We start from the raw sequence: 26,807 nt of genomic DNA on the forward strand, positions 1-26,807 counted from the left end.
CATAATGTATTCTTGACTTGGATCCCAGATCGCATATGCGTATTCAATTTTAGGGCGAATGAGAGTGAGGTATGCAAGTTTTCTAATGCGTGATGGTGCCTGCTTTAGGTTATGTTTTATTACGCCTAGTGTACGATTGGCAGATGCGAGCGTTTGATTAATATGGTTATGCCATTTTAAATTTGATTGAAAATGCACTCCAAGGTGCATTTTCTACTACTATTCTAATCTAATTCTAAATCTAATCTATTCTAAACTGCTATCTAATCCGAGCTTTTTATTAACTAGTTGGTGCAGAAACTTCAAGCGAAGAAATTTGCGCCTTAGTTCAAGAGTTTGGATGTTATTCGTGTTCATTAGGTGAGATACGGAATCAAGGCGGCTGTATTTGGAATAGATGAAACGTACAGCTCTTCTTTGGATTTTCTCGAGATTGCTAATGTTAACTTTAGTGTGCGGATCCCAAACTGTGCAAGCATATTCTAATTTAGGTCTTATGAGGGTTGTGTAGGCCAGGTATTTAACATGAGAGGGAGCATCTTTAAGTTTATGCCTCAGTTGACATAACTTACGGAAAGCTGAAGCGCAAATGTTCCTGATATGGGTATTCCAGCTTAAGTTGTTAGTAATTGTAACACCGAGATACTTATATTCATTAACCTCGGCTAAGGGATTGTTTGAAATCATGAAGGAAAACTTGAGGGGGTGAGTTTTATTGGTAATTCTAAGATAAACTGATTTCTCGTAATTAATTCTCATACCCCATTGCGTACACCAAGAAAGAATACTGTGAAGAGAAGAATTTAGGGCTGTCTGGTCATCTAAAGAGTGGATGTTATTAAACAGAATGCAATCATCGGCAAACAGACGTATTTGTACAGGTTCAGCAACATCAACAGTATCATTACAATAGATAAGAAAAAGTAGGCGCCCAAGTACGCTACCCTGTGGAACACCAGATGAAACTGGGAGGACATCGGAAAAGTGGTCATTAAAGCTCACATACTGCTTACGGTTAGTGAGATAGGAAGAAACCCATGTCACAAGGAAAGGAGGAATGCCTATTATACGTAGCCTATTAATTAGTTTGTCATGTGGAACGCAGTCGAAGGCCTTACTGAAATCAAGAAAAATGATGTCAACCTGGCCGCGCTTATCTAGAGTGGAAGCAATAGAGTGAATTACTGTGGATAGTTGAGTGACTGTAGACAGGCATTTTCGGGATCCGTGTTGGAAAGGGGTCAATATTTTGTGCTGGTCCAGGAAATCAGAGATGCAAGTTGCTACAATATGTTCAAGAAGTTTACAGGCTGAAGAGACTATTGAAATAGGCCGATAGTTAGGTATGATAAGAGGATCACCCTTTTTAAGAACGGCAACAACACGGGCTATCTTGAAGTCAGGAGGCAAAGTAGCTGATCTAAGTGAAGCCTGGAATATGGGAACGAGAAAACTAGCCAAGGTTTCTGCATAACGCCGAAGGAAGGCGTTAGGTATATTATTGGGACCAGGGGATGATTTTGTTTTCAATCTAAGAAGCATGTTCAGGACACCAGAATAGGAGATAACTTGGGAACTGGAGGAAAACAAAGCGTGCTTATTTTCGACTGTCAGGGAAGAATGTGAAAAAACGCTGTGGAAGTAGCTATTGAAGTGGTCAGAAATAACTTTGGGATCGGCGAGGAGGTGACCATTATGCGAAATGTGGCTAACCCTTTTTTTCCGAGCAGCAATGAAACGCCAGAATTTATGTGGGTTATCTTTTATGAAGCTAGTCAAAGTAGTGTAAAATAGTGCCCTTTTGCATGTTTAATTGCATCAGACAGAGCAGCGCGAATGTCGGTAAGCTTAGGCGAGGTTTTGCATTTGCGACGTAGGCGCTTAGCCTTGCGCTTCAGATGTATAATCGACCTGGTTATCCATGGTGTATACTTCGCAGTTTTTTTAACTTTGCTAGGAATGAAGTGGTCGATGCAATGTAAACAGATATTCTTAAATTTGTCCCACACTAATGTAACATCATCATGGCTAAAGTCGAAAAGATTATTTTCAAGATATGCAACTACAGCTCTGTCATTTGCATGCGAGTAATCTTTAACATTTTTGAGCGAAGGCACAACCTGAGAGCTAATTCCACCTAAGCTAAAAGATACCGTTACAACTTCGTGATCGGATATTCCGGGCTCCACAGCAACGTCGTAATCGATAATAGAACGATGTAAAAACACAAGATCGAGTAATGAGCAAGAGTTAGTGGTAACCCGAGTAGGCTGTTGCACTACTTGAACTAGGTTGTTATCGAGCATAATGTCGAAAAGTGAACTAATGTCGGTTGAAGAATCAGCATGTGAACGGAGGTTTTTCCAGTCAATGCCCGGCAAATTAAAATCACCCGCGATAATCAGTTTGCGGTGGTTGAATTCTTTCATGTGATTTTGAATTTTTGTAAGAAAATCAGGTTTCGAGTCAGGAGGTCTATAAACGGCATACAAAATAAAAACACGACCACTAAGAGTAACCTTGAGGCACAGGCATTCAGAGTCCGGACATTGCGTCAAGGGAATGACGTCAATATTTTGTTTAAAAATGACAGCAACACCCCCACCTCTCGTGTCACGGTCCCTACGATATATTTTGTAAGCGGGTGGAACGACATCCTCATCAAGTATAGCACTGTGAAGCCAGGTTTCTGTGATAACAGCAATGTGCGGGCTGCGTAACAAAAGTTCGGCTTCGAGTTGATTTATCTTGTTCACAATACTCCGGGCATTTATATTGAGAAGCCTAAAACGGTTGTCACACACCCGTCACGCCGTATCTTGCTCAGGGGAGGCGTTCACAGCATTGCTAACCAAATCGTCAGCGGGCTTCGGAGTGGTTTTACGGTGAATTTTTTGCCTCTCATTTTTCGCTTCATTCCAGATGAAAAGGTCGTCGCCAACGCATAACTTATCATGAATAAGGAAAGCTGTTTTGCCTTGGGATTTATCTGCCTTAGCGCTCTCCCAAAGAAGCTTGCGCTTTTGGAGGGTCTGCTGAGAATAATCGTTCTGAATGAAGATTTTAGTACCTTTAAGTTTTTTAACGTTCTTCATTACGGACGTCTTTTCGTTGTAGTCTTGAAAGTAAAGGATCACATGGCCTCTAGTCCCACTTTGCCTTCTGGTAATTTTTTAGGAAGTAAAATCTGTGAAGTCTTGGAATATCTCAGCGAAGAATTTTAACGCAGCCTGTCATGCTGTGAAAAAAGCTAGAGGGACACCTATATATAAAAACTGCGATTACAAGATCTCATAAAACAACCGGCGTATTTCCGTAATCAGTGCTACTCACAAGTTTTATGAAAATCTTATCAATCCCAACATCTTAGCATCCTACCAGCATGCCTTTATTTCCCAAAACTTCACTACCACGGCTGCCGCAGCCATCCCAAATATAATAACCTTTGAGATGTAAATAATATAAATATAAATATAAATAATATATAAATACAACCTTTGAATGACGACAAACATGCTCTCAGGTTTTTTTGTCGGACGTCAGAAAGCCATCGATAAGGTTGACCACAGCATACGTCTTCAAAAGGTAAAGTGTTATGGTTTTAGAGTGCCTACTTTAAATTTCTTTCAAAGCTATCTGCAGAGACGCACGGAGGGGTGGTAATACAAAATGCAGTCACTGATTCCTACCAATTACGCATGGAATACGCTCTGTTTTGAGGCCAATTTTGTTCGCAATATATGTAACGATTTTTCCGATTCTATAGATGAAGGCCAAACCGTAATTTACTCCGACGACCGAGCGGTTCTAGTGAAAGGGTAAAATATTGAGAGTTTAGAAGAAATTGGCACTGTAAACAAAACCAACTATGCAGTGTTCCCCTCATCTTCCAAATGATTTAATAAATCATGAACCGTAAATATAGGCAGATAAGAAATTTAGAAGTTCAGACTACTAAATATCTGGGCGTTATCCAAGATGCCTCCTTGAACTATAAAGAAATTGTAAAAATCGCCTGCAGTGAACTGAGCCCATCCTGGTTCCTTCTATACCAGACACGCTACCAGTTTCCTTTATCAACGGTAAAAGCCATTTATTTCGGCCGCTTCCACTGCCACCTAACATATGGCGTCGAAGCATGGGCAATACGTATCATTCGTATCTTGAACAAGTTACTACACTGCACAAAAGAGAGGTGGGAAATTTGACGTTCTCCACATGCACGGCTCACTCGGCACCACTCTTGAGGCAGCTAGAAATAATGCCTTCTAACTTGCACGCGAATACAACATACCTTGTGTTAACCAGAACATATCACACAACAACCTCTCACCATCTTCAATATTTATAACATGGCTCGCAAAGTCAAAAACTCAATCAGGCAACAACCTGAACCTTCCTATGGTATATAACTGTTGTTGTAAACGGACTGTGCAATACATTGCAGCTTAAATGTGGAACATTATACCACTTCAAAATAAACATAGTTCAAATTTTTCAAGCGCGCTCAAGAAGTACACACAATGTCACGGTCTCCCATTGCTTATTTGTTTGCTTAAATGTTGCTTTCGTAAGCAGTTATGTACAATATCTTTTTTTATAAAGCCGTGGTTTCCATATGTATTCTTCATAAATCCTGTAGGTGAACTAAGGCGAACTTTGTACGTGCATATTGTTTTTACTTTATTGGGGAGATGTTTTGCGTGGCGTCACCTAGTGCAAACCGTGTAATTTGATTATTCTATACCGTGCTTATTATCGTTGTATTGCTTTTCTTTAGCGTATTTATATGTGCTTGGAATGTTATTGTGTATTGGCATCATGGTCCCGGTACTAGCATTATTGCTAAGTGACCAGATGAAATTTTCACTCCTGTTGGAAGTAATGTTCTGAAGTAAACAAAATTGAAATGAATGAATGAAACGGAACGCCTGAAAAAAGGCGATTGCGGATATGCTTTCAATGTAAGTCGACGTTGAACACATGACGTGAGTACAGTTACGTCACGTCTGCGCGCAACACACATATCCAGGAAACTACGCAGACGACACTGCTCGAGCTTGTCTACCGAAGACGGCCGACTGTGCGATGCTCGACGCCTTGCTGCCGCACGTAGACGACCTAAACGCCGACGTCCTAGGATGCCTACGCTGTGCGGGGGAGGCCCGCCAGCTTCCTCGAGTTCCTACCACAAACCAGCAGGTGGTGGATGCCGGACGCTGTAACCTCGAGGAAGAGACGACGAGTATCACCCGGCTGATCTCGTGCCGGTTGGACCCCGATTCGACGACGCGGATTAGTTGAGAAGCTCCTTCGACGGTAATTCAGGCCCTACCGAATCCAGCGACGTGTTGGCCAACTACGAGGTTGTCCACGACGGTGACTCCGGCCCCGCACGACTACGAAGGCGATCCGGAGTCCTCCACGTGGTTCGCCTGAAACCGTACTATGCAAGATGTGGGACTTTTATTGCTTGGACTATTCTTTTATTTTTAGCGTGGTGCCGGTGCATTCTTAGAAAGGGGTGACGCCGCAAACTATGCCATCTGGTTTGTTTATTTTTATTATTGCCATCGTCTGGCCGCATCCAGCTGTCTCACTTAAGTTAAAAGTAAAGGGCGCGTTTCCGTCTCTTTCATTTGAATGCCGCGCCGGCTATCTAACTTGATAGGAAGAGTGTATCGCCTGTCGTCACTAAAATAGAATGTTCATCTTTCATCGCCAGTGTTTTAAATCTGATTCGATGGTTCTAGAAGGAGTAACGCCGAAGTATCGCTGGCAACGCTGGCAAGGTAACGCTGGGTAACGCTACGGTAACACTACGGTAACGCTGGCAAGGCAAACACCACGGCATCCGATTCGCCGACGCCGGTCTGCGCACGTCACTTCGTTGACTGTTTCTACGTCGCTTGCATTTCCTTTGAGTTTTAGCGGAGCACAGGTTCGGTCCAATTAACTTCGTCCTTTAAACAAACCTCCGTCGTCCTTGGCTACGTGACAATTCTACAATTTGTGCTTTTTTGCCGCAGTCCCATCACCATCCTATCGAAAGGCGTAACAAGAGGCTGACACCCGTCTATCGCAGAGAGCAGTGAACGCTCTTAAAAAATATCCTGGCTGTCCCAGTGCGAACACTTGTACTTGGCGCATTTAACTAACTGGCCATGCATAACCTAGCAAAAAGCTACGCGCGAAAATGTATATAAGCTGTGAGTTCAGCTCGACATGAACACGTTCAACTCGCACATCACTTAGACAACCAACAAATCAATTGCACAAGAAACCCAAAGGAATGCACTAAGAAAGCGAGTACAATTTAGGTACCTTCGAAGCACATCTGCTCTTCCTAGCAGCGGAAAGTCATTTGATTGAGTTGGTGGGCTGGTCGGAAAAATCAAATATTTGGTCGATAATTGCAGAATTATGCATTTTAATGTGAGCATATACAAGTCAGCATGCGGATTGGCAAAAATTTTTAATCGTGATTCGCAGTGGGAAAAGTGCTGTAGTTAATACGTTCAATATTTTATAGAATTTTGTTACTGGGGGAATATTAGTATCAAACAAGCAGCAGTTACTAATTAGGTGCAGGGTCTAGACTAGTAACGGTTCCACACTTAGAGGCAGGACTCACGTACCGTTCTAGGGGGTAGTGAAGTTCGTAAGGAGTTAGTAAATACAGTCGTTAGTACCCTTTTACGAGCTTTTTTGTTACGAGTGAAGACACTGAGTCAGCGGACCACTCACCGTTGAAGGCAGAATTTAGGAAACTTTACATTTTGCTCGTTGCTTAAAGTCTATAGGCCTTATGCAAAATCTGCTGCCTCTCGGGGCCACCGCGAGCGCGACCGCCATGTTCAAGGGCTCAACTGGAAAGTGGAGCATCGAACTGCAGCGAGTTCCCGGCGATCTATCGTTTCCTGTCGTCCGGGATGCCTACATACTGTTGTGTGCCATGTTGCACACAAAGTGGGAACAAGGATGCTCAAGGGGCAAAGGTAAGAATGCTAGAAGTCAAAGTATTAAAGGAGCCATGAAGAGAAAACACAAGTTTGGTTCATTCGAAAGATTGCCTCGTTAGAACCATAACGACACCACTTATAACGCAAAATTCGCAGAAATAAGCTACATAATTAGGAAAAAAGGAGATGACCATGCGACCCACCAGCTCATTTTCCGCAACAGAACCTATGATGTCACTCGAGAATGATCTGCGATTGGCGCAGGCCGGCAAAAGCAAACGCATGTTAGGCAGGGCTTACAGTTTGCATAGCGAGCTAAATGCCCGTGAAACATACTGCACATTCTTTTTATGACAAAGAACGGTGGAGTAAACGGTTGAAGGTCTGAACGAACACGCAAGCGTGTATGCTAATGCGTACGAAATTACCGCCAGCCGAACTCGACATCTCGCCGTCGCCACCGTCGCGCAGACGAATTTTCGGGTACAAGGCTCTTCAGGGCCAACGAACCGTCTCTGCACGCACAGCCGCGACCTTGCTTGGTATCGTAATCCCTTCACAGGTGGTTGGCCGTCATATCGCCAACCAGCAAAGGTAAAAATAGAAACAAGGGGAGTAAGGAACACAGAGCAGCAACGAGATAGTGCCAGTCGTCGCAGAAGTTTCGAATGGTGTTGGCTTGCTGCTGTCGTTACGAGCTCGTTTCCAGTTTACAACCACTGAAAACTTCAGTTTGTTCGAGTACTTTACAATGAAATTTCGTTGCTGTGTTTTGAAATGCCCATGTAATACGGGCAAATCGTCGAGGGAGTGCGACATCCCCGCCGGTGAGATCTCCTTTCATGTGCTGCCCAACGACGAACCTCGGCGAAGCAAGTGGCTACGTTTTGTGAACTTTGCACACGGAGGAGAAAGAGAGCTAAAGGAATTACGAGTGTGCTCGCTTCATTTCCGAGGAAGTGATTACGCAGGGACCCGGACATGCTGGCGCTCGTCGCCGACTTCGTCAAATCGGCCGTCAAAGCGCTCTGACCTTGGGGGAAAAAATTGCCGTACTCACCGCGCATTGACGCTCGAATCTTTCTGGTCGGAGCAGAGAGCTCGAGCGAACGGCTTTCCATACACGACACCGGCCAACTGGCATAAGCGATACTGCTACTGAAATTGAAAATACGGCACATAGGCTCCGTGCGCTGGTGTTTCGAGCGCGACCGCAGCGCCGCCGAGCAGCGGCGCCGTCAGAAATCGGATGTTGGTCAGCCCGAAGGAGCGGCTGTACCGGGCGGAGATTCCGCAGTCGTTGTGAAAAAGTCGAGCTAGTAGTGTGTATTTCTGTATGTATTGCTGGGTCTACAGCTCCCGCAAGATTTTAAAAAGGTTGCGAGGAGGCTGACGAAAAAATAGTTTATCTCGGTTCCCTTGAAATGAAGCGGAAAGGCGACAGAGATGAACCCGCGCAGTGCGACGAGCAATGTAAACAACGCCGATAAGCGTTCGTTTTGCTGTTTTGTGCGAATGTGGTTTATACTCTAGGATCTTGTTTCTGTGCACACCTGTATCAACTTCGGGGGGGACCTTGGACAGCCGGGGCCCGGCGAAACTTGCAAGGCAACGCGAACTTCATCGGGAACAATTCAGCGCGCCAGCGTACACTTCAGCAATATTACCTGAGTGCTACGGAATATGACGCAGCGTAACGGTTGACACGAAACTGCAGTGATCCTACAGGCAACCACTGCAGCTAAAAGAATGGGCCATTAAAATGCGCGTCAATCATCTTGAAGCAGTGACGGTGTCGGTAGTTTTTTTCTTGTCGCTGAGCTTATGCCTCCCCGGCATTTTAGCATTACGTGTTGCTTATGCTTTAGCAATCTGTATCGTTTATTCCTCTTCGGTATTATGGTGCTCATCGCTGCTTACCCTTTCCTAGGTGTACGCGCGGAGCTTCTGCCTGTGCGGCCTCGGCCGCTGCTTTGACGCAGATATCGCGGCCAACTCCATACGACTAACATTTCGCTGATTCGGACAGAGCTGGAACACCGGCGTTGATACGGGCACTAAATTTGGCAATAGCTGCCCGGTGCTCACCGTTATGAGTTGACGAACATAGCAACTGCATCAGCATGCTTACGCGAGCCGTGGCACCAGGCCTTGCGCGTGCAGCTTCCCCCGCCTACCTGGCTTAGACTCACTGAACTCGTAATAAGGTGCAGATATGCGTGAGCCGCGTGTTTACAACAGAACTCATAACCATTCACTGTACCCGCCTTTAGGTAAAAGTCGCAGCCCAGGGTCACGCCTGTTATGTGCCCAACGCCATTGCTGGAAACATAGGACGGGTCCGTTGCGTTCGCTAGCTCCTCCCGGACGCAGTAAACATCGTTTGCGGCGTGTAGCTGGCGACCGCGTTTTGAGGCTTTCTTAGACAAAAAATAAAACGAGCCAATTTCTCCCACCTCTCTAAAACCGTTAAAACGAGCGCGCTGGTTTGAGCAATCAGTCATCGGAGCGTAGCACGGGCGTACGGGGAAGGGCGCAAGCGACGACTACAACATCCGATAAATGCCTCAAGTGGCCGTAGATGGCGCTAGTTGTTCAGGCGCTTGTGTCGCCACCATACCCTTTCAGCGAGCCAAAGCTGCTTGCTTAGGTCCGAGCTGGCAAGTTCACTCTCCCACTGCTCCTATGTAGCTACGCCGATGTCTATTCGTCTATTCGCCACGAGCGCGAACACAGTCGGCCCCTGGCGGCGACGGGACGAACCGCTCCTAGTGTGGATGGCGCTCTCGCGTCGTCTGCTATTTCACGTTGCGTGCGGCGCAAGACGCGTGCTGCACATGACAAAATAACCAATATGTGTGCTCGTTTGGCAGTAACCAATGACATAGTTACCTCTGCGTGCGCATTTCCTCTAGAAACGCAATAATCAGCGCCCGTTGCGGGTTAATCCGCTGGTTTAATTCCACGAAACATCTTCGCTGTGGTCACCGCTTGAGTGTGAAACGTGTTATCAACATTGCCTCCACACATTGCACTTTTCGTATTGTTGAGTACAGTTGGTACAGTCGTCTGCCGTTTCGGGAACGTCGAAGGGTGCTTTTTGAAGGTGGCGTGGTGATTATTTAAAGGATAAAAGTTTAGTACGCGAAACGGGTAAGAAGCGACAAGACCTGCGCATACACGTGCAAATTCCACACCCTTGTAAAATTGCGCTGTGTCCTTATAGAAAGAAGAAACAAACAAAAACATTTACACTGCACACGACCCGTGCGCTATCGCCCAGACATTACCGGACACGTATTTTACACCCGCAAGCGCCTGTGTGATCATGTCCTTCTCGTACCTTTCCTAAAATAAATACCATTTTTGGACAGTCGTTGGTTATACTCAGGAGGAGGAATAAACATTTATTCAATTGTATCAAGTTGCTAATTTTACGTATTATTTAAAATATGTTTCTACGGATGTTTCTCCGACCTAAGGGGGGGGGGTAATCAGTTTTGAAAATGCGTGTACTGTCTTTTCACCGCTACAGAACAAGTTTCGATTGTAAGTAATACTGATAACCATAGTTTGGCTTTTCGCGCGCGTTACATGTGTTCTCTTCTCGCTGCTCTTGCAACGTTGGCAGGGCCCTCCTGCCCCTTCCCGAAAAAAAAAAACGAAATGCACAGAATTTAATTTTTTAGCAATCCTTAAGAATTAACTGCCAAGACAAAGGAGATATTCAGTTTACAAAACAAATTAGTTACCGGGAACCCGTTGCGCTGATTTGCAACGAGAAATAAAAAGGAAATGTTTTACTACATATGCAACAGCGCAACTTCATTTATTGCCATCTTTAGGGTTGGTAAGCAACCTTATACCCAAGAATGCAAACACATCTCGCTGTTGCAGGCACCTGTTAGATTTCAAAAGGAACGTAAATGGTCAACAGAGCAGCCGTAACAGAAAATTTGTGCTCACTGTGAGGTCCTAGAAGCTTGGTTTGCACGCTGGAAACCTGCTTGTCATTTTGCGAAAAGCTGTGTCTAGCGTTCCGTCCAGACGGAACGATATACAAGTGCTAAAGTTCCGTCCAGACGGAACGGAGCTCTGCGGGTTATCCTTCCGTCCAGACGGAATACAACTGAGAGCTTAGCGTTCCGTCCAGACGGAGCCGGCGTGAAATTTGTACAGTTCCGTCCAGACGAAAGCAAAACCGGCTGATTAGGCGCCATGCTCACTCTTCAGCTACTGTGACCCGTAAAAGACTATATAGGGGGGGGGGGGGGGGAACAACATCTTTACTCGCCGGCTAAAAGGTCACGGTGGCTCTAACTCCCTCGCTAGGAGGGGGATGCCGGCCGCGACTGCTGGCGTGTGATCGCCGCCAGCGCAAACTGCGCGGCGGCTTTCTGTGCGTCCTTGTCCGTCTCGCGCACCGCGTCTCGCGCACCGCACGCGCGAGATGGGGCGGTAGTATATTCGTTCCCGCTTCTGCGTCGTTGCACTCCCACATCATGTGGGTCATGGTCGCCCTCGCGGCCCCGCACACCGCATGGTCTGAGGTTTCTTGCAAAGGTAGCAATCAGGTCCCCAGGGCAGGTAAAATCCCCGATTTTCCTGCCATGTCATGACAGGGAGAGTGTTCGTATGCAGGTTGAAAAAGAAAGACTTAATTCCGCCAGGAACAGCCATTTTTTTCACTCTCTTTAGCACGTCAGTGCCGTGTCTACTCTTATACATGGAGCGGTACAATGGTTCCGGAAACAGGGTTTCCACTAAATCTCTAGATAGTCTTCGCCGCCAGACCAAAGACTATCTAGAGATTTAGTGGAAACCCTGTTTCCGGAACCATTGTACCGCTCCATGTATAAGAGTAGACGCGGCACTGACGTGCTAAAGAGAGTGAATTCCGCCAGGAACAGCCATTTTTTTCACTCTCTTTAGCACGTTTTCACTCTCTTTAGCATTGAGAGTGGTCTGGCGGCGAAGACTATCTAGAGATTTAGTGGAAACCCTGTTTCCGGAACCATTGTACCGCTCCATGTATAAGAGTAGACACGGAACTGACGTGCTAAAGAGAGTGAAAAAAATGGCTGTTCCTGGCGGAATTAAGTCTTTCTTTTTCAACCTGCATACGAACACTCTCCCTGTCATGACATGGCAGGAAAATCGGGGATTTTACCTGCCCTGGGGACCTGATTGCTACCTTTGCAAGAAACCAGAGACCATAGAACATGTTTTTCTAGACTGCTGGGATGCAGTTTTTTTCTGGGACGTCGTGCAGAGAACAATTAAGAAAGATCTACCTTTGACTGCTCAAGGCATCCGCTATCTCGAGTTACAACCAGATGTAATCCCGTACGACCTCATTTTTCTTCTGCGGTTGCACGCAATATGGCAGAGCAGGCTAGCGGTACGGCATAATGATGTAAATGCCCGATCCGTTCATGGTTATTTTATTGAAAACGTGTGCAAGGTCCGCGAAGTGTTAAAAATGTGTTATGACGATGATGTTCTGGATTTATGTAACAAATTGATTGAAATGAAAGTCCATTGGAATGTAAATATCATTTAATGTGGTTGTGAAGTGATTGTTTGTCACACTGAGAAAAATGCTGTTTTGAAGTGCTGTTGTTGAATTTTGCAATAAAGAAAAAAAATTCAGATTTGGTGTAGAGGGGGCGCCTCCGACAATGGCACTCTTGTACCGGGTTCGATTCCCCCCGGACATGCTTTATTTTTTTTTTTTGCGTGGTTGTGCCAGCGTTTAGTAACAGCTAATTTCGCGCCCACTTTACAATTGATGCGGTGAGAGCAGTCGGTCTTGAGTTTGCACTCAACCGGCCGCTCCGCTACTAGAGCCAAGGCAGACATATCCATCGCCAGAGTTCCGATCATCTGTACTTCGTATATATAATGGTGATTACTAATTACGGTTATTCTTGCTAGTCAATGAGCGGAAGGGGGTCGTTCGGCTGGGTAAATATCAAGAAAAACTGGTCGCGCTGCTCGTTGTGAAGCGGGCGTGGTCGAGCTTGGCGGTTCGTTTGACGGCCGATCATCTCATTGAGAGTGATTATAAATGAAATGTGACTCTGGCTAGTCAATGAGCGGAAGCGGTTTGACCGGTTGGGTAAAAATAAACAAAGGCGATCGGACTAATACCCTAGTTACACGGGCACAGTTCACCACGGTTAAGCGAACCGCGGTTAGACAGAACCGCAGTTTACTGCGTTACACGACAAACGAAACTGCGGTTACCCCGCTAACCGTGGTTAATGCACACTGAGCTTGCCCACCTCAGTTCGGTCACGCTAACCTCAGTTCCCGCAGCCACAGTGCTCGAAATCGCACAAGTCAGTTGGGACGGAAGTTGCGGCGCATCAGCGGAGGTGAAAAAAAAAAAAATCACCTGGCGTTCGGAGGAGACGAAGGTTCTCAAATAGCGGGCGCCCCAAAGCTGCCCCCAAGAGGCGCTTGCGTTCTTTGCGTCGCTCTCGCAGTCAGCGCGACTGGCAGTCAGCAGCAGCTCGTTTACCGATCCACCCGTCTAACTACGACAAAAGCCGTGCTAAATTTGTCAATTCCGCTCGTCGTTCGCCAAAGCAGGCAATCATGGTGCATTTTCAGCACTCGGAAACGATCGGCGCGCACGTCGGCCGTGCCTGCAAACATGCCGGCGCGCCTGCCCGCACGGCACTGAAACCGGCTCGAACCGGCACAGACCACGGCAGCAACAGCTTGTTGCCGCTCTTCGAAATCAATCTCATCGCGGAAAAGAACTTCCACATGCGAGAAAGTGGATGTTAGTGTGGTGAAAAATTGTGCTATGGCTTGTAATTCGCAGTTGTAGAGATAGCGGCGGACCGGCGGTCAAATATCCACCGCGATGCTAAGCCTAAAGTTCCCAACACCGAGCAAACGCGCGATAACTAAGCCGGTTGCGAGCTGTTGTGGAAGCCCCTCTCCTAAATCTCGCTGCGCACGAGTGCGTTGCGTTTGGGTCTGAAGCGACTGGTTTAACGATATTTCCTTTTGTCTACACTACTTCCATTTTGTTTTCTATTATGAAGTTGAAAGTGTGTTAATTTATTTTTGTTACGCTCACAACCAAGTGACCGCGGTAACCATACCTAAAATTTCGCGTGTAACAGCCAAAACCGCAGTTTGTGATAAACGCGGTTACTGTATAGTAAACACGGTTAGACTTAACTGCGGTTACTTCCGCCGAGCCTCCATACAAACTCTAACTGCGTCAAACGGAACTCCAAGCCGCTACCTCGAACACGCCCGCTTCACAACAAGCAGCGACAGCAGTCTTTCTATTTACCCAGCCGAATGAACCGCTTCCGCTCATTGAATAGCCAGAATAACCGTTAATTAGAGATCACCATTACGAACTACAGATGATCGGAACTCTGGCGATGGATACGTCGGCCTAGTGGGCGGTAGCGGAGCGGCCGGTTGAGTGCAAAATCAAGACCGACTGCTCTCACCGCGTCAATTGTAAGGTGGGCGCGAAGTTAGCTGTTACTAAACGCTGGCACAACCACGCAAAAAAAAGCATACCCGGGGGGAATCAAACGTGGTACAATAGCGCAGTTATCCGAGGCGCAACCTCTACACCAAATCTGAAGAGTGAGCATGGTGTCTAATCAGCCGGTTTTGCTTTCGTCTGGACGGAACTGTACAAATTTCACACCGGCTCCGTCTGGACGGAACGCTAAGCTTTCATTCGTATTCCGTCTGGACGGAAGGATAACCCGCAAAGCTCCGTTCCGTCTGGACGGAACTTTAGCAATTGTTAATCGTTCCGTCTGGACGGAACGCTAGCCACAGCCTTTGCGAAAACCTAGCTAAACATGAGATGTTGATTGTACTGCGTGCGTTGCCAATTTAATTCGCAAGTTCGATCACTTGCGACGAAAGCCGTAAATAAGTGATCCGAAACCGTTATTCATCAAACCTTCCTTCAGAATCGCTAAAATCTCATTTAAAAGACCCGTTAGAACGGTTACATTTATATCTCTGCGCTGATCAAAATTTAGTAATTTTTATGTTGCCATTTGAACACACAAAAAATATCGTAAGCTCTTAGAAGGAATTTCGGGGCAGTTAAGTAGTGTTACCATTTCAGAGCATCCCACAAATACAAGAATGCGTCATGCTGCCAATGAAAGCGGTTGAGATTGCCGTTGTAAACTGAATTTCAGAGATCGAGGCTTCCTGATTTGTTTCTATTTATGCTTTTATTGAAGGCTCAAAGCCATAGTCTGGAAAGATCGAGCTTACTACGAGCCACAGCGTACAAGTTCATTGTCACAATAGGCCTCCTGCGCTGCCCAGGGGGCGCTGCGCAAGCGGCTTCCGGGCAGTACTTCCGGGTAGTACAAAGCTGCGCGGGTCCCATAGGATCCCGTGTTGACAGAAGCAAAATGAGCTCGACGTTCCCAATTATTTTGCGACGTGGTCACCAGCTCATCGCCGACGCGTCCGATCTATTTCAGCGATCAACTTGGCATTAGGGGAAAAAGCTTTGCAGCGCTAAACACGTTTACAACGCCGACGAAAGTGCCGGGACCGTGACGGCGTCTGCTACTCGCAGGTTCACCGATCGATGGTCGTACGAAGTGAAATTTTAAGTGAAATTTCTAGTTTAAACTAATACTCTATGTGACAAACACTTCTCAAAAACAGCCGATCAAAAAAGAAGAGTGATGCAATCGGCGATGATCGCGCTTTAAAAAGCCAGCGAGTCCGGCGGACTGCAGGCTCGCCTGCTGCGGTGCGCCGCTCTTTTGCGTACCTGCACACTGTGCGTGCACGTTCATTAAACAGTGCTCGTTTGCGTCGCCGTTATGAATACATGGTGCAGCGTTAGCTTGCCGTTTTGTTGCGTGTCTCAGTGACAAAATGCCACGACCGTTAGAAGCGTGATATCTGTTTTGCGATTCCAAAATGAGTGGCCGTAAAACAAAGTGGTCGGGCGAACTAAGAAGCCGCTCGCTTTGCTTGTTTGCTCTAAATTTACTTAATTATGCTCTTGCATTATATATTCCAAGTCCGCACTTAATAGGCTAGAATGAGGGTCAGCAACGTTTAAAATTATAGGGCCGAGTTGCATGCAGCCGACTCCGGAGGGCTGGACGGCAAATTGGGTGGGAGGGGGAGACGGAGGGGGGGCTTTGAACGCAAAGAAAATAGCGAATTGCCAATAATATTTGAGAACAATCTGGGGGACAATCAACTGGAAGCGACCAATTCCCTGTTGTTGCATCGCTGCCTAACTCCATTTGAGGACAAAACTGGGGTGTCGGCGTTCAGATTGTCAGCGACGACCCCTGCACCAGACGATAACCAACAGAATATGACCGTATGTAAATATTGGGGGCCGCGCGCCGTGTACGCGGCTGTTATGTTATGCAAATATAGAAGTACACATCTCTGCAGGCAGCGGGCTTGCGATTTGGTGATTGTTTTGCATTCTTTAATAGCGCTTAATTTGTTTATTTGGCGCTATTGCCCCACCTAGTCGCTAGTATACATGTACCCCGCCGTTTGTAAATCGTGCGGCGTAAAACGTTACACAAGAATCATTTAGTTTGCGAAAATACGAAACAAAATTTCCACTCGTTTCAAAGGCGGTGCCAGACCAGCAGTGTCAGCTGAGTCCGCTGCGCAATTCTTGGGTTCGCTTGCATGCATGCTCCCGCTGAAGCAACCTTTTGCAGTTACCTCAGGATATAGGATGAGCAGCGCTCCGTGTTTATGCTACTCGTGAACTTTCCTTTGTCGACCGCACGCAAGAAGAAAAAAACTGTAACTGTCGTCAAACAGTTAAACCACCCGACCAGGCAATACTGTCCCACGCCGCGACCACCGCGACAGCTCGCTCAAAAGAAAGCCGACAAATCGGCTTCTTTTAGCGGATATTATTTTGTTTAGCCTCTGCAACTACCTTAACGGCTATTTCATACTATATGCAGTCATTTAAACACGCCACAAAGCGCCACAACCAACTTTCACTCTGACTTTTAATTGAAAACACATGGAGGGAGGCGAGGGTCGTCTGCTTTTGTACTACCCGGAGGCGTCGGCCGCTAGGGGCGCTGCATGTCGCCAAAACTCCAGCGCAGGATGCCTATTACGGCCATTCTGAGATTCCCGATGAGTCGTCGCTTTTTTTGGAGTAGTACTAACAACTGACTGCCGCTTCCATGCTATACATTGAACGTTGAGGAACCGAACTACAGCATACCACTCTTGTTTGCACCTTTCGTGCGCACATACGGCGAGAAAAAAGCACGAAGCGCGCCCACAGTGTGCATTCTTACGGGCCGCTCAGCGGAGCATCCACACTAGCAGCGCGACGCTGTCGCCACCTACATGTCGAGCTCGCGGCGAATACGTACCAGTCTGTATTCGTCCGTCGCGACGGGGCCAACGGGGCTGACGAGGCAGCGGTGCCCAACGTTTCTAGATACTTGCGGTGCCGACGGCTGGGCGTTCGTCTGTTGTGGCTATCGCGGAATGGTCGCTTTCCCGTTCAACGCGTATCCCACAACTCTTGCCGCTCGTGCACTTAGAAGCATTGAGCATTCAAGTGGTGTGAGGTTGTTAAATGCAAGCCCGAGCTCCTCAACGAGAGTTTTGTTCTCCGGATCACGCGATTCCATGACTAGGGCTGCGGGTGCACTAGGTTTTACTAGTATTTTTAGAATGGCCGCCGTCTTGGTCGACTCCCGCGTGTGGGTGCTATATGGAGTCGACATACTAAGTATCTGTTTCATGGACCGGCTCGTATGACGCCATTGTTCACGTGACGAAATGTGCAATTTTAGTGGGAGATTGAAAATTTTGGCTTAAATTGCCTTATTTCTCAGTTAATAAAGCATCATTTGCTTCCGGGAAAGCGCTTGGGGTACTATGAAACACCTAATCTTTCGAATAAAATATTTTGTTTTCTCTTCATGGCTCCTTTAATGTTTATTGCGTGCCGCGCGTGCGTGTCACGCGCGCAGCGAATCGTATCCGCGTAAAATTCGTTCATGTAACAATGACAACAACAAATTATGTCCGTGTGATATGAAAGGGGTTACCAAAGAACTGCCTGCTTGTCTCAATATGCCAGAATTACCTCGCGCTAACGCAGCGGCGATTGCGGACTATACTACTTCGGTGATCGGCGCGAACGCGACCTCGCGCTAACGCAGCGGCGATTGCGGACTACTACTTCGGTGATCGGCGCGGACGCGATCGAAGCTATAAAAAGAATTACAGTGAATGCTGAATGGAACGGCCAGCGCTCGTGCGTGTAATACTGATAAATTAGCGTTCGTGCTTGCTGGTCCGGTGTTTGAAATTATTTGATCCCTCGGAAGGCAGGAGTGTCAACTGGCTTGAACATAGAGGGTGCAACCGCTGTGTTTACATGCTTTGCGAGTTCAAGGCGAACGTCGCTGCTACAGTTCATGTTCGGACGTACTTTATGTACTGTTTGAAAGATTCCGTTTTTTACATTCTCACAACGAAGAGAAGTTTGCACGCGATGTAAGCATTCTGCGTTCACACCAAATGCAGGGCAAAATGAGTTCGAGTGGTCGCGTGAACGAACTCCGTGCCGAACACGAACCGTCGCTTGATCCGCGATTTTTTTTGCCATGAATGACGATTATCTTGCCAAAAGCACACGCAAAAAAAAAAAAAAAAACGCTGCGCAAAAAAAGATGCCCTTCTAACGAAAAAAGATACATGGAAAAAGACGCAGTTTAGGTACATTTATTGTATGCCTTAGTTCTGCAATTAGCACAATAAATGATTATTGAGCATTTTCAGTGCATAATTGAGGAGGTCGAACGAAGGGGAGGAGGGGGTAGCTGTTTCGTAGACATTGTTCTCTGGGGTGTACCACCGTTGTACCCTCTCATTTTATCAAGTATTTCTTTGCTACCTTCCTTAGGTGCACGTATCGTATCGTACTTGCGATTACAAGATAGGACACACTTTCAGTACGGAAAACAAGCTGAGGAGGTTGTTTTTTCCCTCCATGGCAAATCACATCATCTCCTTTTTGCAGGTGTCACTCCACTGCACTCCTGATGGTGAAGAAGCTGATGGTGAAGAAAGGGACACCCCATTCAATGTCAGGACTGCCAGAGTTTGTTCGCAGCACTTTACTCAAGATGACTTCTTGAAGAACATAGCAAGTGGTCGAAGAATACTGCGTGAAGGAGCTGTACCTTCGGTCTTCACATTCAGGAAGCCAAAAAGACTAGGAAGCCCCCAAATCCTCGGACCATCCCAGTAGATCCGAAGAGGAGTCGCACTGCTGTTTCCGAGATGGAGACACGACCATAACCACAGACCTTGGATGCTGAAGAAGACATTTCAATGATCCTGTCACCAGCTGCTAGTGCTGAAAGCAGATCCCCTGCCGAGTCAGAGAAAGATACTGAAACTCTCCGCCTTCGCCTAGAACTGCAACAAGCGCATGAAAGAAATACCAGGCTGTAGACAAGGGTTTCTTTGCTACAAAAAAGGTGCGCGTACCTGGAAAATGCGTCAGCAGAATTCTCCGTCGAAAAATACAAAGACAGCGACGAAGATTTCCAGTCTTACACTAGGTTGCCTTGCTATGGCAAATTAAAAAAACTGCTTCAGTATCTGAAGCCGCACGATATAAGCACAGATGACGGAAGCAGTTCTAGAAGAGAGGCCGGTCGCCCCACTGTTTTGAGTGTGGAAACCCAGCTTTTTCTGGTTCTGGTATGCCTGAGACTAGGGCTGTTTCAAAAGAATCTTGGGCATCGGTCCAATTTTAATCAGAGCACCGTGAGCAGGATCTTTAATGAATGGGTCAACTTAATGTTCCACCGTTTGGGGGACCTTCCAATGTGGCCTTCACGGCATGTAGTGGACAAACACATGCCCAAGGAGTTCATGGAAAAACACTCCGGAAATCAAGTGCGAGGTACCAAGCTCCTTTGTCTTGCAATCAGAGACGTATTGGAATTACAAGTCAGCCAACACCTTCAAAGGCCTTGTTGGCGTGTCACCAGATGGAACCCTTACATTCGTGTCTGGACTTTTCACGGGCTGCGTCTCAGACAGGGAGCTGGTGAAATGCAGCGGGCTTCTCTCTCGGCCTTTCGACAAGGGGGATGTCGTAATGGCGGACAAAGGTTTCACCATTAAGGATCTTTTGGAGCCCATTGGCGTGCACCTCAACATGCCACCCTTCCTGAGGAATGGACAGTTTTCTGAAGACGACGTTGCAAAGACGGAAGAAATTGCATCTCTGCGAATACATGTAAAAAGGCGGATTCAGAGAATCAAAAGCTTCCACATTTTTGATCGTCTGATTCCCATCACCATCGCACACCTCGCAAACCAGATATGGACGGTTTGTGCACTTTTGACGAACTACCAGACACCACTGATTAAGCCGTCGTAGTGTGCTTGCAACGTCCTGAAGCATCCTTCCCTTTTTCGACCACGGCGCCGACAGAAACGAACTGACCCCACTGGTGCAAGAGCAACCAGGAGGAGGGGTGGTGTCACATCCAGGCAGGAACACCGGCTTAGAATCGTGCTGTGAAACAACAGAAACAATTTAGTTTTTCAGCAGAAAAGCTGTTTGTTTCTTTTAATCGCTCGCTTCGACATTTTTGCTTGTGAAACCAGGCTAGACTGGAGAAATACTTTTTCGCCGTCCGCTTTTTTCACCTGTGTAAAAGCATTTGTGGAAATAAAACTTTGATTGATTGATTGATTGAAATACAAATTGGTGTAATCCTTTGAACAATAAGCGAGCAATGATGACAACAATGTTAATGTGATGACAACAATGTGTTCTCATTATTTGCTTCAACAGTTTTGTTATTGCACCAGAGAAGATTCTGTCAAGGTCTGTCAAGGTCTATCCTATCTAGTCCTGAATCCTAGTTTTAGCAGCTTTGTTTACCTCTAAGGACTGCAGGACTTATGCAGGCATCCTTGAAAACCAACTTGCACAGTACCGTCATGACGTGCTGGCCTGAAATCTGTTTTGCTATCTTGAATGTTTGCATATTTCGTGCTTAAATGAAGCATTCGTTACTGCATAACTCTGATTGGATAAACATGTACTTGGTCCATTCAATGCAGACTTGCTAGTGCCATCACAGCTGGGGTCAGGAAAATTACAAGGACGGTTAAAAAAAAACTGAACGCAAGCTAGTCGCCTGGACTACTGTAACAACATGATTGAAAATGGTTAACAGGTATTTAGTGCGCCTTTAATCAAGCAACACCAAATGCTACCTTCAACGGAATGCAAACGTGTATAGATTGGGTAAGCTTATACACACTTGAATTACTATTCATTTTACCACACATTAATGAAAAAACAACGAATCTGTGATGAGCTGAAGAATGAACCTGTTATCGTCTACACACACACACAACTATACCGACAGTGAAGAAAGACACGGGACAGCATGAGTGAAATAAAAACTGTCAAGTTTGGCCTTCATGGCATCCCAGGTGTTTTGACAAAACGTCACTTTGCACACAGTAATCCATGCTTCTGCGTACACTACAAAATGTGTCCACAGCAGCCCTGCACAAAACATTTGCCCCATAACTTTAGCATAGTACTCGCTGGGCACTTTAAGATGTGGGGTGCTGTTCAAAAGTTCCCCACAGAAGTCTTTGGAGGACAGCGCGTCCTGCAGTGTTGAAGCTTTCTTCGTCGAGGGGCACTTAACCTCAACTAGGCCGAAGGGAGGGTTCTCTTGGGGGTCATATACTACCCGGTCAGGAGTCGCGCCTAGCCATGGACAGCTGGGCCTCACCATGAGCCCACATGAGTGCACAGTGACAGGACGACCGAGATGGTCCATGAGAGCCATGTAGCGTAGAACCGCCTTCGGCTCACTCGTGGTTCCATACCTGCATACATTTAGAACACACATTCACACTAGTTGTTTGAACCAGTGACAAAATATACATCCGACTTTTTTTATTCGTCGTCTTGTAACATAAACTTTAGGGCTTTCGTCTTGCAATATAAAAATTCCAAGTGCCTAACCAGTTCTCAGTGTAACACCAAACCCAGTTCCTTGCCACACTAAGTGTACATAATCTGCTACAAATACATTGTAAATGAAAAATATAACACAGCCCACTTTTTGCAGCATGTTATCGCACAAAGAGAACCTTTCACTTCATCAAGCAAGTTGTTATGCCGCATCGTTTAGTTGGTTTACATTCTTTTTAATATGCTGCTGCAAAACTAAACTAATGGGCGAATGTGTGTCGCCTTTTTGAAATTGTCATAGCTTTTGCTAGCATCACGACATTTAGCGTTCCAGAATCTGTGCTGCGAAATACACAAGAAAAGCACGCACATTGAAATTATTATTGTTGTCAGAACATGGAATCCCAGTGCCAATAAACTACTTTTTGTAAGGAGGGCAGAAAGGAAAACTATGAGAAAATGCACACATTTCATAGTCTCACCTTACAATGTGGTTCGAGAAACTAGTTGGCCTCATGATGTTGGCAATGCCCCGCTCTGTCCATGGCTGTTTCCTTGACAAGACCGAGCTAAACCTCGACTCTGTCAGCATGTTGGCCCGAGCAGCCTACCATGTGGGACTCCTGGCTTGTTGCCTGGTGTTCATCTCCAGCATGCTCGCATCCTCAGAGGAGAGCTTCAGATCCTTGATAGATAAGGACAAAAATTAAATGCACTAAAATCAAAGTTAGACTGTACCGCATGCATTCTGTCAATATTTTAGGTAGGGATTTTGTACCCTGCATATGTGTGCTTCATACCTGCAGGACCTCATTCATGTGCGATGCTTCCACAGGGCACCAGCTCGGCTCGTTGGGCAGAAACACATATGATGGCACAAGTTCACATCGCACCGCTTCCACAGGTTGCTCCCACGGAAACAAGCATTGAAACCCGGATGGCAACAATGGCATCTGGACGGCTTTTGCCGACCCATCAAATGCTCGCCCACACTGCGTATCGACAAAGCTTGCAGATGCTGCTTCCGCTAGTATGTCCGCCCAACAACTGTTTGTTTCTTCCAGGCCCTCGGCAAGCTTTATGGTTGCTACACGCTGTTGCTCCTCTGTGAGTGCTGGCACCACGAATTCCCGAGCTGTAGACTGTAGAGGGGTCAAAAGCAACCTTCACCCACTCTCCGCCAGTTTACGTTCATCATGGCTTCTGGTGCCATCCTTTTTCGAGGACGTCGCCACTGTTGAGGTAGTTCTGTTGGAGCAAGCTCATCGGGTGGCTCCTTCTAGCCCAACTCTTGCAGAGCCACAACTGTCTTTAAGACTGCCATCAGGTGGTTACAATAACCTGATTCCCCAGCCGGACAACTGCACTTAGCTAGCTCCACTTCGCAGGCCATCGTGAAGGTTAGGTTGACAGTGTACGGGTCTGCATTTTTCCGGCTCCGGTAGCTGGCACAACGCACAGCAACAGCAGGACTAGCGACACTGAAACCAAACAACAGACCCGTGAAATTCAATACAGGCACAGAAACATTACCTGTTCAAGAACTAGACTAGTGCTTACAAATAAGAGAAGGGGAGAAAGCCGTCATTTAGACCTAAATTTGAATACGGTCTGACGTGGCCTTTAATGCAGACCCTTGGGAATAAACAGGACGGCTGGTAGTTGAAGCATTTATGACGATTATAAAAATAATCCAAGATGATTTACGTAGTGTGCAACTAGAGCACCATGGTCTTTGACAATGTTAGAGACTACAGTACCTGCTCTGCATAACAAGAGAGTCCTTAAAGGAGCCATGAAGAGAAAATGCAAGTTGGTTTTATTCGAAAGATTTCGTGTTTTATAGTGCCCCCAGCGCTTGTCCGGATACAAACGGTGCTTTATTCACTGAGAAATTAAACAATTTAGGTTAAAAGTTTGATTTTCCCGCTCAATCGTGCGTTTTCGTGGTCCCAAATGACATCACAGGAATCGACCGCTCTGCAGCCTAGAATACCTTCATTCACGCATCCGCCGTACAGGGTAGAGACACGTATACGCTGGCGCCGCCATTTTCGGTTGCTCGCTCGCCGCCAAAGCAAGTCATTGTGTCAAAACCGCGCTAAAATTATCTCCGCAACGCGGTTTACTGAAGAAGTTTGAATCATATTGTCTGTTTCACGTTGCTAGGTCTCGTGGGAAACGAAAAGAATAACGCGTTGAGCCCGTTGGCCCAATTACGGCGGCACGGGACCGTTCAAAGGTTGTCTCCACCCTGTACAGCGGTGTTGGTTTGTTCCCGCGTTTCTTTACGTTCTGTAACCTAGATGGCGCCACCATACCGTGGCAAGCGTTTGGTTTGTTTTTGCCCGCATTTAAACCTGGCTTGTTTTTGTTCTGGGAGAAAATATTCGTTCCCTGAAACAATGCTCGCTCGACAAATGGGGTCACGTAAGTCACCGTTGCTTGCGTCAATCGGCCAGTGTCGTCTGAGATAACCCCAAGCCCCGTAGTGCTGTGCGGCTAAACCAAGCATGCTGTGCGCAGTACGAACAGCAGAACGCATCAGTACTTCTATGTTTACATGTGCTTTCGTAACTTCCACTGTTTGTCCCATCATTCTTATTGCTTTGTAAAGAATGTGCCCTAAATTTAAGCGCAAATCGCTCGTTCGTCTAGTTTGTAAGCTCTACCTAATTTGCGTCTGCTTCTGCCAGCCTCCGCCAATCGCAGAGCTTAGCTCATGTGACATCATAGGTTCTGTTGCGGGAAATGAGCTGGTGGGTCGCATTACCATTCCCGTTTTTCCTAATTATGTATATTATTTGAGCGAAGTTTACGTTAAAAGTGGTGTCAGTATGATTCTAACGAGAGAATCTTTTGAATGAACCAAACTTGTGTTTTCTCTTCATGGCTCCTTTAAACACTCCATAAGTAGTATACACGTTAACAAGCGTGGGTAAAATAAATTAACAGAGTCTTCACACAGACAAAATAAATGAAACGAGCGCCACAAGCAAAGGTGACGAAAATATGACAGCCTTTTTAATGACCCTCGCACAAACAATGCGCTTGCGCATGATGCGTTCAGTTGTGCTTTCACGCGACAGAAAGCGCAACCCGCAGTCCATAGCGTTAGTCCTATAAAAATTAATCACCAACTGTGTTCGATCGTTTGTAATCTGCACATTCATAATCGTGGCAAGAATTTCTTAGTATTTATTTTTAATTCAAAACGCTCCCATCAATCGAAAATTCACTCTGCACCGGGCTGCAGCATTGCAGTGCTATCTGATTTCTTAAAAATGGGATTTTTTTTTTTGCGAGTGACCCAGGATTGCTGTTACAAAAACAAGCGCAACGTTGAATCGCGGAAGAGCGAGCATTCGTCAATGTTTTTTTCGCTTTCATAAGGACGATTTACCGCACTGTGTGTTGCAAAACACGATACCCCAGCGCTACTTGAACAAACAAGAGCCGTGAGTCAAATATTTATTGCATAAAATAAGAAACGCACAAGAAGTGAAACGGAACACGCGTGTTGCGGCTGCCCGAGCGACTGATTTTTCAAAACTTCGATTTGCGTGCGGCACCATTGATGGCTCGGGAAACTTTAGAATGTAATTCATTCTAGGCACCATTAAAGAACTACTGCGCAAACTCAAAAGCACATACAAATAACAACAAACCAAGAGTTCTTACCCGGCGCACCGTTTCGTCTTCATCGTCGGCAGGCAAGCGTACGATTCGGTGGCGAACTTGTAACTGTGCTCCTGGTGCCGTTGCGATTGCGTGTTGGACGCGTAATATGTCTCCGCGAAGCCGGACGGGAACCGGGGCAACGCAGACAAGTCCACACACCATTCATCAGTCATTACGTGCGACAACACAGCACGAGACGTGCAGCGAGTCACCAAGAAGCGATAACACGCACGCGCAGTACCTTGTAGCACACGTATTCGCGACCGGCGCTATCCTTAAACATGGCGTCGAAGCGAGGGTTCGATTCGGCTGCGACAGAGGGCAGCACTTTTGCATAAGGCCTATTTGCGCGTGCCTATAAAGGGTACATGTACCCTTGTGCATGTCTCGCACGTTTTGTGGGCCAAGCTATGCGGCTTGCCCGCCCGCGATGGGAACCCCGCCATCATGGGCTGCGAACAGAGGGCTACGGTGCTGGCTACCAATGTGCCGGCAGTTTTTTGGCGACTGGGATTATAGCAACCAAATTCTTGTATGCGTTCTCCAACGAGTGTTTTGCGCCAGTTAGGCGAGACATTACCTGCTGGCGCCGCATGAGCGTCTTTACGGTAACCAGATTTCATCGAATAATCAAGCCAGCCTTTGTACGAATCAAACTCCGCGGTGTGGAATGCCCTCAGGGTCTCTTATTCCGCATACAACAGCTGTTCATTCACATACCTGGAGCTTCCCTCCCGGGAAGGCAACCTGTCATAGAGATGGTGGTTTGGGTGGTGCTCGTGGTGGTTATGCTCATGCCTCTGCAGTTCCCAGCAACGCAGCGCTTGCGGCAGGGAGACACCACGGATCTGTACTGACTGCCAACTTCTGAAAACAAAAGTTGGAACCAGAACATGACACTGAATCAATCGCACTATCTGAAACAGGAGGGATATGACTCTCGAACAGAATCATCAATGAGGAGTGAGTTGTGCTGCTGAGCCGAGGACGCGTGTTCGATTCCCGGCCGCTTTTCTGATGGAGGCGAAAACTAAAGACGCCCGCTTGTACAAGATTTCGGCGCACATTAAAGATCCCCAGGTGGTCAAAATTAATCCCGAGCCGTCCACTACGGCATGCCTCATCGTCTGAGTTGCGTAGGCCCGTTAAACCCTACA

General features: G+C 46.6%; 1 protein-coding gene across 1 annotated transcript in view; it reads right to left on the bottom strand.

The window, feature by feature from the left end:
• The window catches only part of Notum (palmitoleoyl-protein carboxylesterase notum), a 177,675-nt gene that overhangs the window by 22,638 nt on the left and 128,230 nt on the right, over positions 1-26,807 (bottom strand). The window contains exon 10 of the mRNA XM_077683346.1: positions 26,371-26,517. Coding sequence (XP_077539472.1) covers positions 26,371-26,517 — 147 coding nt within the window. The remainder of the gene's footprint in view (positions 1-26,370; positions 26,518-26,807) is intronic.

Source organism: Haemaphysalis longicornis, unplaced genomic scaffold (genome assembly GCF_048455015.1).
Source record: "Haemaphysalis longicornis isolate Haplotype H1 unplaced genomic scaffold, Haemaphysalis longicornis Haplotype H1 scaffold_9, whole genome shotgun sequence".
In the NCBI taxonomy this organism is placed as follows: Eukaryota; Metazoa; Arthropoda; class Arachnida; order Ixodida; family Ixodidae; genus Haemaphysalis; species Haemaphysalis longicornis.